Genomic DNA, 9114 nt, shown 5'->3' with positions numbered 1-9114 from the left:
TCCATTTACTTTTGACTGCACCTGTACATTCACTGACAAGCTAGCCTGAGATGACGGACGACAAAAAAAAAAAAAATTACTGGTGGCTCCGTGCCAACACCATAGCATCAACCAACAAGATCCACCAAAACAAGCGTCTTTCTTTTGAGTCTTCTTTCAGGTAGAACCACCGTACGGCTTCTGCGCTTGAGAAGGCACATTTCCCAAGTTGAGCGACACAAGCAAAACGTGTTAAAAAAATTACGGTTTTATAAAACACTCATCGACGGATCGTTAGAAAGAAAAATACAACGCAAAAGGCCTGCTTAACACCAATTATGCTAATCAAGGCCGGCTGTATCAGCACTCTGGCCCCGACGTTTAATTTAGGTTAATTCTCCAAGGAGTGCACATCCACGTACTAACACAAGTAAATCCCATCGCTAAACACGTATTTTCAAGGCGTTGTCTCTGTCGCAGACGATAGCAGTCAGTCACACGTCGCTACCAGGAGCTCCGCACCTGTCCGCCGTGACCTGGCCTAGAACGCCCTCCGAAGTTTGGCACCGAAGCTTCGCTAATCTTTCGCTCACCAAGTTCACCGCGTTCCGGAGTGCGCTGAGATCGTCCGCACCAGTCGAACTCAGAGCCTTCTCGACCTCCCCGCGGGCGTTGTCGAAGTCTTCGAGCAGCGACTGCGCATCCTCGGCGCGAAAGAAGACACCCGCCGCGCCCTTGCAGGCGACGTAGTGGCCACGGATCTCCTTGTGGGCTACGCTGCCACCGCACTTCGAGCACGTCGTCAGGTGGAAGGCGCAACTTTCGCTTAAATGTTCTTTCAACTTTCCAAGCTCTCCCTCGAAGTCGCAACCACTGTCCACGTAAAGACAACGCACCTGCTTGTTTGATATATCACTTGACTCACACAGCTTTCTGTCCAAAGACAGTTTCTTCCGGTCGATTGGGCACACGGGAGTACTCAATGCACCACGGAACGCCTCTGCATTGCATTGTGCACAAACGGTGTGCAGACAAGATAAAATGTACACGCTACTTCTGGACGCTGCGCCGCACCAGCTGCAGACGTGCCGAGCCGCGAGTGCCTCCTGAAACTCGATGGCGCAGATGTCGAAATCATTACCACCGACTACACGATACCTGAACGGCCTCCGCACGCCCGCCATCGCACTCAGGCCTTTTTTGAACTCCTTGTGAAGGATCCGTTGGCGATGCGATACAGCCGACGAAAAGGCAACGAAAGTGGTTGGCCAAAGCCCAAGGGTGAAAAGAAACTATAGCCTTCAAGTTGCGATAAAAGCATGCAAAGATACCGACACTAGCCGCCCCTTTGAACTGATATGGCGATGACACGGGACGAAACCGTGTGCAGCATGGTGACTCAATGCAAAGATAAGGCTCGTTTTACCTCACGTACGACACGCCCCAAGCATTCCCACGGCCGCGACCGTGTTGCACAAAGTAGGAGCTTTCCTGGCGGGCCGTTATCTCATAGTGCCCACGTGAGCGCTCCGCGTCGTACTGCAGCCGGACAGCGACCTTTTCAATCGGGCTCAATCTGTAGTTAGCCAGTGTGGCACGAAGCTGCACTAACTATCTTCGTTTGTCGTTCTGATTCGCGCCCTCGAAAACGCTGGCCTGTTTACACGCCTCTTCAGGAGCTGCTTACCGAAGCCAGTGTTCCTCGTCGCAGCGTCTGAACTGTTCACCTTCAGGGAAAGCTTCGCTGTGCGCTGGTAATAAACAGCCGTGCAAATGGCCGAGTCGCGCTGGATGCTAAGGTACCGAGTGCTCGGATTCGGCGACCACGTGGACGAGAAGACCGTCGAATTTATCGAGGAACCCGAAGGCACGGAAGTCTGCAGCTGGTGCGGCGGGGTCTCAACAGAGGTGTATTGGTTTCCGTGCTCGCATGTCACCTGCTACGCATGCAAATCTGTGGCCTTCGAAGCCACGGTGCCCGTCTGCTTGATCGATGAGACAAGGCTTCCCGAATATACAGGCCCATACTATCAAGATAACAAGAGTGTCCAATACAAGCAGGTTCGCTGCCTCAACGTGGCCGAGGGTTGCGAATTCATCGGGCGTCTAGCAGACCTGAATGAACACCTCCGCAAGGCCTGCGCCTTCTACATGACGACGTGCTCCAAGTGCGGCGACAAAGTGGCCTACAAAGACGTGCGCTCCCACTATACCGCCTGCAAGTCGCCGGTGGGTGTCTTCATACACGACACGGACGCGCGTTCTCTGCTGGAAGGACTGGCCAACGTCCGGAAGGAAATCGAGCAGGCTTTAGGATCGTCGAGCGACAACGATGTTCTGCGAACGACGCTGATATCGGCGGGCAAACGGTTTGCCGCGCTTGACGGCGAGCTGTCCAAGGGTGTGCCCGGACACGCCAGGGCGCCGCCGTTTGGAGCCTGTCGTCTGCAGGAGTGACGAGGTTGTTGCAAGTTTGTACGCCTATATCCAGATTTCTGCAGCCCGCTCTGTGTGAAGCTTGCTTTTTTTTCTGTTCATGCGAGCGAGAAAGAAGACACTTCATCGCACACCGATTTAACGTTGCGTTGTGCCGTCAAGGCTCGCTGTACGTCCTACGACGCCGAAAGGAGTCGGGCGGTCCAAGAGTGACGAAGGGGTGGGGATACATAGCAAGGGTTAGAACTGTGCTGCAGCTGAAGACGAGATGTCCTTTATCTGCGACGAGTGGGGTCCGGCAGATAAAGCAACTTATTTATGTTTGAAAAACCGAGCAAGTAGTGTGTGTGTGCCTGTAATTGCGTGGTCAAGAGCCCGTTTGCTTGAATCTTGCGAGAATGTTCTGTGGAGAGAATACATGCTGGCCTTTGCCACCTGTGTCGGCACCCCTTTTGATCATTAACTTTATGCGAGACGCCCAAAACATTTTCAGTAGCTGTCAACATTTTGCCGCCGCACATATACATCATGTTTTACCTAAGACTATCAGCAGTGTTTCAAAATAGGCTCGTTGAGTTAGTAGAGCGCTTTTTACGGCGTAGCACTGGCAGCGTCGTAATGCATTGGAATACATCTGAGACATGCTGAAGCAGGCTGGTGAAATAATTTTCAATAGTTAACTTCTTAATTATTACTGCTAGGCTCGTTATTTATTGTGAGGCTTGCGGGGCACGGTAAATAACATCCATATCACTTCTTAGATGTTAGAAAATGCCATTTTCGTCGCCGCTGCAGCTCTAGCAATTCTGAGGCCAAACACTAGAGCGGGCGAAACGGGGCGTACGTAAAAAAAAAAAAAAAAGAGGCGCGGCTAGCGCTCTTTCTATTTGCGCGGTTCCAGTTTCGGCTGTTTGCGGCATTAGAGTTTCTTGCGCTGCAGCGAAAATCTAAAAACTGATATGGATATTAACACTTTAAGGTGCCTCGTTAATATGGAGCAAAAGGGCCCATAAAGCGAGTCGTCTGTATTAACGAATCATGAAGAAAAACAAATAAATATTTGGAAAAAGCATGATTACATACCACTTCTGTGCATAGTGGCGGGAAAGTAAGGGAAATCAGGCAATCTTAGCAGCTCGAAGTGCGTTACTCTGGCCGCCATTATCTTGAAAATTGTCATTATCGTGAAAATGTGCTGTAGGTTGAAGCACCTTTGAAGCGCCTAGTGGTTCATGAGGAGCATGATAGGGGCTCTTGGTGTGATGAAGTTCCCCCCCCCCCCCCCCCCTCCTTACTACGACTGTCCACATCCCAAAACTCTGTTGTACTCACTCGGCTGACAGCTGCTGAATGTTGTTTTCAACACAGCGTACAGATAATTTTTATTTTCGCAGCCATTAATGCTGCGGCAAATGATAAGGCGCTTCCATGGGTCACCTCAGCACTGTAAGGCATGGGGCCATGCACACACAAAAAAAACATGACTACGGCATTTTTACATTCGCACTGCCTTTCGCAGGTGCTCTTTGCTCAAATTATGAGGGGTGGAAAATCTGGTAGAGGCACTCAGTACTTTGTCTTCATCTTTGTCCATATTAACAGGACAAAAATACATGTGTCCCAATGGGCTCAGTGCATTTTCACCCTGTCCATTGTCCGGACAGCGAGTTTCCATACTAACGAGGCGCAAATACATTGAAAAATACTGTCAGTATTAACGGGGGTCGCATTCACGTGAATTCGAAGCTTTTTGTGAGGCTGCGATGCACTATAGCAATGATTTCTTTGCTTTGGATGACTTTAGCATCATTCATACCGCTAACAGATCGCCTTTCTATGCCATATGAAGAACAAAATAAATATTTCGCAATACATTGAGCTGAGTAGCACGTTGTCAGTTATTATACACAGATTTTTGGACCTATAAAATTTTTCTTTCTCCTGATTTTGGACATCAGTATGCATCTTCGAAACTGATACCTACTTGATTCCTCTAGTGTTTACCTTTTCGGTACTGCTCTTTATAACCATTGCGTGCCACAAAAAACAAAACAAAACGGCGCCCACTTGGAAAGTCTGCAGCCGCGCGAAAAGAATCTTGCCCGCACGCGCCATAGAAGGATCGAAAAGCTTGGAGAAATGATCCCCGATTACCAGCGGAAAGCGCTTAACCTGGTGCATGCTGAGCACCCTACACCCGCCAGGCACCGCCACCGTCGAGGCTGCGTTCAGCTCCCCCACGCGCCGAGTTCCTCGTCCTTGTCAGGAAGGCTCGCCCCGCGACTGCGAAGGGATGGCGTCTGCTAGCGGCTGCCGCTGTTCGTAGAGGCGGGATTTCGACCTATTAATTCATGAGGCTGAAAAATTCTTTTCGAGAAGCGAACGTCAGGAAAGAAACGAAGCTTTTTGAAGCAGTCCATGCACACACTCTGAAAGAGGTGGTGTCGTGCGACGGGAGCGAAGTAGCAGCCCGGTGCATTGCGCAGACTAGGATCAGTGCGCCACCGAAAACGATCAAATTAACGCCAAGAAATATTTATATATAATGCCTGTCAGCGCTGCACTCTCACTGAGTTTTTTTTTATGTAGCTATCTTCCAGTAGATAGCTTGTTGCCGCGAGCTGCAGTTGCAAGGCAGGCAAATGTAAACCCGCTGCTGCCGTTGCTGTGTTTTTGGAGCGGTGTGAAACGCTCTCCAAAACGAGCCGCCCGCAAGCCTGGGGTGTTCCTGCATTTAAAAAGGCTTACCCTAAACTTTCAAAGACGGCCAGGTGGCATAACATGGAAGGTAATTAGAAAACTCCAGTTTTTGAGAGAACGACGCAAACCTGAATTCATAACATTCTCTTTTGACGCACCTTCGGTGTGCGCACTGAAAGGCATGCGGATAACGTCGAACTGTTTGATTTGGATTCTGCAAAAAAGGAGTATCCCAGCTAATTCATGCAGGATTCTTGCCGAAAGCTTGTGCTGAAGAAGCGGAATTTCATTTAAAGCTTTGTTTAATTTCAAGTGTCCTGAATATTCGACATTTAGATATATGTTTATTGTAGAACATTATCACCCAGTCCTTCAGATGTGGAGCAAAGATTTATCAGCGTGCCTTAAAACGTGCCTTTAACTGTCGAAAAAGACGCTGGACGACAAGGCGCAGTGGAAGCGAGCAAGGATTCCGCGCATGACTGGAACTAAGGGAAACGACTATTTACTGCGCAAAATTTGGGCTCCTTCAGGTGTGACTGCGGGCGAGTTTCGGCGTGGCTTTTTAAGCTTACTATTGTTGACAGCCAAGTCAGTGACCGGAAATCGTGGGTGCAAGAAGAGGGAAGGGTTCCCAGAGAGCCATTAGCATTCCTCCGAGTCTGCTGAATTTGCCATGACTCAAAAACCTGTCTAGGAGGTAATGCACGAGTCAAGCAAGCGTATTCCGCACGGGTTTGACCGTTGTTTGACCAGAAACCGCGCGCGCGTGTTGCCCGTCGCGAAGGGTGGGCCGTCTCCCAATGTCGCGCTGGAAATCCATAAAATCTTGTCCGAGGCAAATTTATATATGTATTATTGCATCCTGCAACACAGCAATGTGTCCTGCTGTTGTTATGTGCCATTTTGTGCTCGAGAAGGAGGCGTACAACTGCTTCGCGACAGCGCGCGCAACACAGCGGGAGCTGTCGGACTGCCCCCGCCTTCCTGACAGGGACGCGCGCGCCGCCGCGAGAGACGCCGTAGTGGAGGGCTCCGGAAATTTCGACCACCTGGGGTTTCTTTAACGTGCACTGACATCGCACAGTAGAGGCCCGTGTACTGTGCGATGTCAGTGCACGTTAAAGAACCCCAGGTGGTCGAAATTTCCGGAGCCCTTCACTACGGCGTCCCTGACAGCCTGAGTTGCTTTGGGACGTTAAACCCCATAAACCAACCAACCTTTCTTGGAACTGTTACCTCTGTTTGGTAGTGTTTCGCACGCGTTGCATTATTTTGCAGATCACTTTTTATGTGTTCTGATAAGCGATTAAAAAATTCCTCTGTATCTTCTCTTTACTGAAAAAAGCCTGTAAAGAATGCGCGACCACCCACGGGTTGCGCGTCCTTACGCTCTCGCCACTCCCTGCTTCTTCCACGGTAACTACCCCCGGGATGGTTCCGGTGGTAACCACACACTGGTTACGCATTCCTCCGCTGACGTCATATCCTCCACGGCAACCACCTTCCGAGTGGTTCCCAAGGCAGCGCACCCGCCGGTTACCCCGGCGACTATTACGACGCGCACTCTTTAACAGCTGTCGCTGTACAATTGTTTTTTAAGGAAAGGAAAGGGCGTGATAGCCCTGTTACTTCTTGGGTGACCACCCTGACTGCGCCGTAAAGGAAGGGAATCAGGAGAGAGTGCAAGAAAAGCGATGTGTCGTAGATGATGCCTCTCTAATAATTTTTGCCATCGGGTAATCCTTAACGTACACTCGCATCGCACAGCAAATAGGTGGCTTTTGTGTGTCGCTTCTATCGAATGACGGCCGGGATTGAACTCGAGGCGTGAGGTGAAGTTGCAGTTTGGTTGGCTTGGTTTGGTTTATTGGGGTTTAACGTCCCGAAGCAACTAAGGCTATCAGGGGTGCCGTAGTGAAGGGCTCCGGAAATTTCGACCACCTGGGGTTCTTTAACGTGCACTGACAACGCACAGCACACGGGCCTCTGGAATTTCGCCTTCATAGAAATTCGGCCGCCGCGGCCGGGATCGAACCTGCGTCTTTCGGGTCAGCAGCCGAGCGCCGTAACCACTGAGCCACCGCGGCGGGTTTGGAGGGAAATTGTAGTGCGATTAAGAAGGGTGGGAGAGGTTCGGGAAGTGTTTGAACGTTCGACTCGCTTGTCTACTTCTCTCGACCTCGAGGTTCCGTTCTCGGGTTTCGGGGAGCAGGGGGTACACATTCAAGGAGAGTTCGTGGCAGTCTTGGAGCATACCTGGTGAAATGTTGCTCTTGAAACGACGTGGACGACAACCCCATCGAATGTTTGTTCTTAGTAAAAAGCGATTCCATGGCTATCTCTGGATTTGTCGATGTTTGTCCGGTAGCATAGACGCATGTAGAGGCGATAAAATTGTGCTTTAAAAATTTTCCCGCCACTCGACTGAAACTGGTGACGTCTGCATCGACAATTACTCCAAAATTTCTGTATTGCAGTGAATGGCGTTCCAACCTAGCCTTTGTGATCCATGACCGTGACCTCTGTGATCCGGTTAGACCTCGTCAAGTATTGCTGTCGCACTAAAACTGGCTTACATTCAGCTGGAACGCCCGGTAAATATTAAGGCGCGAAAGCCTTTAATGCCTCATGCTGTCGTTAGCAATTCGTGTCGGCAGCCGTGTCTGCGTCCGTGTCGGCAGCCGTGTCGGCAGATGTGTCCGCGTTTTGACGTGTGTCCACCAAGATATGTGAGACAGTTACTGCGTAATTTCCTTTCCTCAAATACAATTTTCAGTTTCTTCCTTACGATCGAGCTCCTACCCACCATTACCGGGGACCGGAGGCGCCAGCTCGGGTCCTGACAGAGAGAGCAGCTCGAGCAGAGGAAGAGGCTCAAGCAAGGACAGAGACGCGGGCAAAAAGGTGAGCTGGCCAGATAAGGCCTCTTCTTGGGAAACCGCTCGGGAGAAGGAACTGCTAGAGCAGCTCGCTAAGAGAGACAGAGAGCTAGACACCATAAAGAAGGAGATGGCGGAGCTGAGGAAACTCATTAACGCTAACACAAAACAGCCGAAGGTGGTCGAAAAACCACCTTTGCAACAATCACAAAACGCGAGTCAGGCGCCCCCGCGTGACACATATGAAGGGGGAGACATTCAAAACACAATGGACACAGACACCAGAGTCCCCTTGAAAAGACCTCTACCCAGAGAGGGAAACACAAACGACAGTACTCCCAAAAAGGCGGCAGAAAGTCCTAACGAGGACGCATCGGCTAAAACCCACATCAAGGTTAGGTCAGACATGAACACACTATTGAAGCGGGTTGACGCTCAAGACGCTAGAATTGATGCCCTTACCGCTAGGGTAGACAAAATAGCCGAACGTGCTGACAATCTGACGGAGGAATTCGTCATGTTCAGGGAACGAACCATGGGTTGCTTCCAGCAAATTCTGGAACAACTAGCAAACATAGAAGCCAGGCTTCCCCCTGTTGCCGGCAACACCCTCCCCTCGCTGCAACCGCAGCAGCAGCCTCATAGGACATCATGGCCCGTCGCCAACAAATTAGAATCTGGCAGTGGAACTGCAGAGGCTTCCAGTCCAAAAGATGGAACCTGCAGGCATACATTCAAAAAAACATAACCACACCGGACGTAATCACGCTTCAGGAGGCAAGCGGCATGGTCAAATTAAATGGCTACGCCGCGTACACCCCGCTAGAAGTGCAAAAAGAGCACAAACCCAAGTCGTTCACGGCCACGCTAGTGCAAAGAAATCTAACGGCAACGCAACACACACTCGAAAACACAAGCGAGGACTACGTGATGTTAGAAATAATCCCAAACAGAAAAGGGGACAACAGTCTCTTTATTCTGAATATATACAACTCACCGAAAAACCGGGGCACAGGGCTGGCGGACCTATTACGTAAAGCCATTAGACTATCTTATAAGAAGGGATTAGTAATCACGGGGGACTTCAACGCCCCGCATCCGGCATGGGGATATCGGA

The 9114-nt window shown here is 50.4% G+C and overlaps 1 protein-coding gene across 1 annotated transcript; it reads right to left on the bottom strand.

The window, feature by feature from the left end:
- Positions 1–305: 305 nt before the first annotated feature.
- Positions 306–1244, bottom strand: LOC149336744 (TNF receptor-associated factor 5-like). The gene has a single exon (XM_089554768.1). It carries the CDS (start codon positions 1161–1163, stop codon positions 474–476), a length of 690 nt encoding a protein of 229 aa, XP_089410894.1. The 5' UTR covers positions 1164–1244; the 3' UTR covers positions 306–473.
- Between the last annotated feature and the right edge of the window lie 7870 nt (positions 1245–9114).

This window comes from Amblyomma mixtum, chromosome 7 (genome assembly GCF_055824585.1).
Source record: "Amblyomma mixtum isolate Tamu chromosome 7, ASM5582458v1, whole genome shotgun sequence".
Lineage (NCBI taxonomy): Eukaryota > Metazoa > Arthropoda > Arachnida > Ixodida > Ixodidae > Amblyomma > Amblyomma mixtum.
The sequence above is the reverse complement of the archived record's forward strand: the minus strand, read 5'-3'. Positions and strand labels throughout refer to the sequence as shown.

What these genes read in the sequence shown, in the direction of transcription:
- LOC149336744 (XM_089554768.1), bottom strand. Translation starts at nt 1,163, where the DNA reads ATGGCGGGCGTGCGGAGGCCGTTCAGGTATCGTGTAGTCGGTGGTAAT.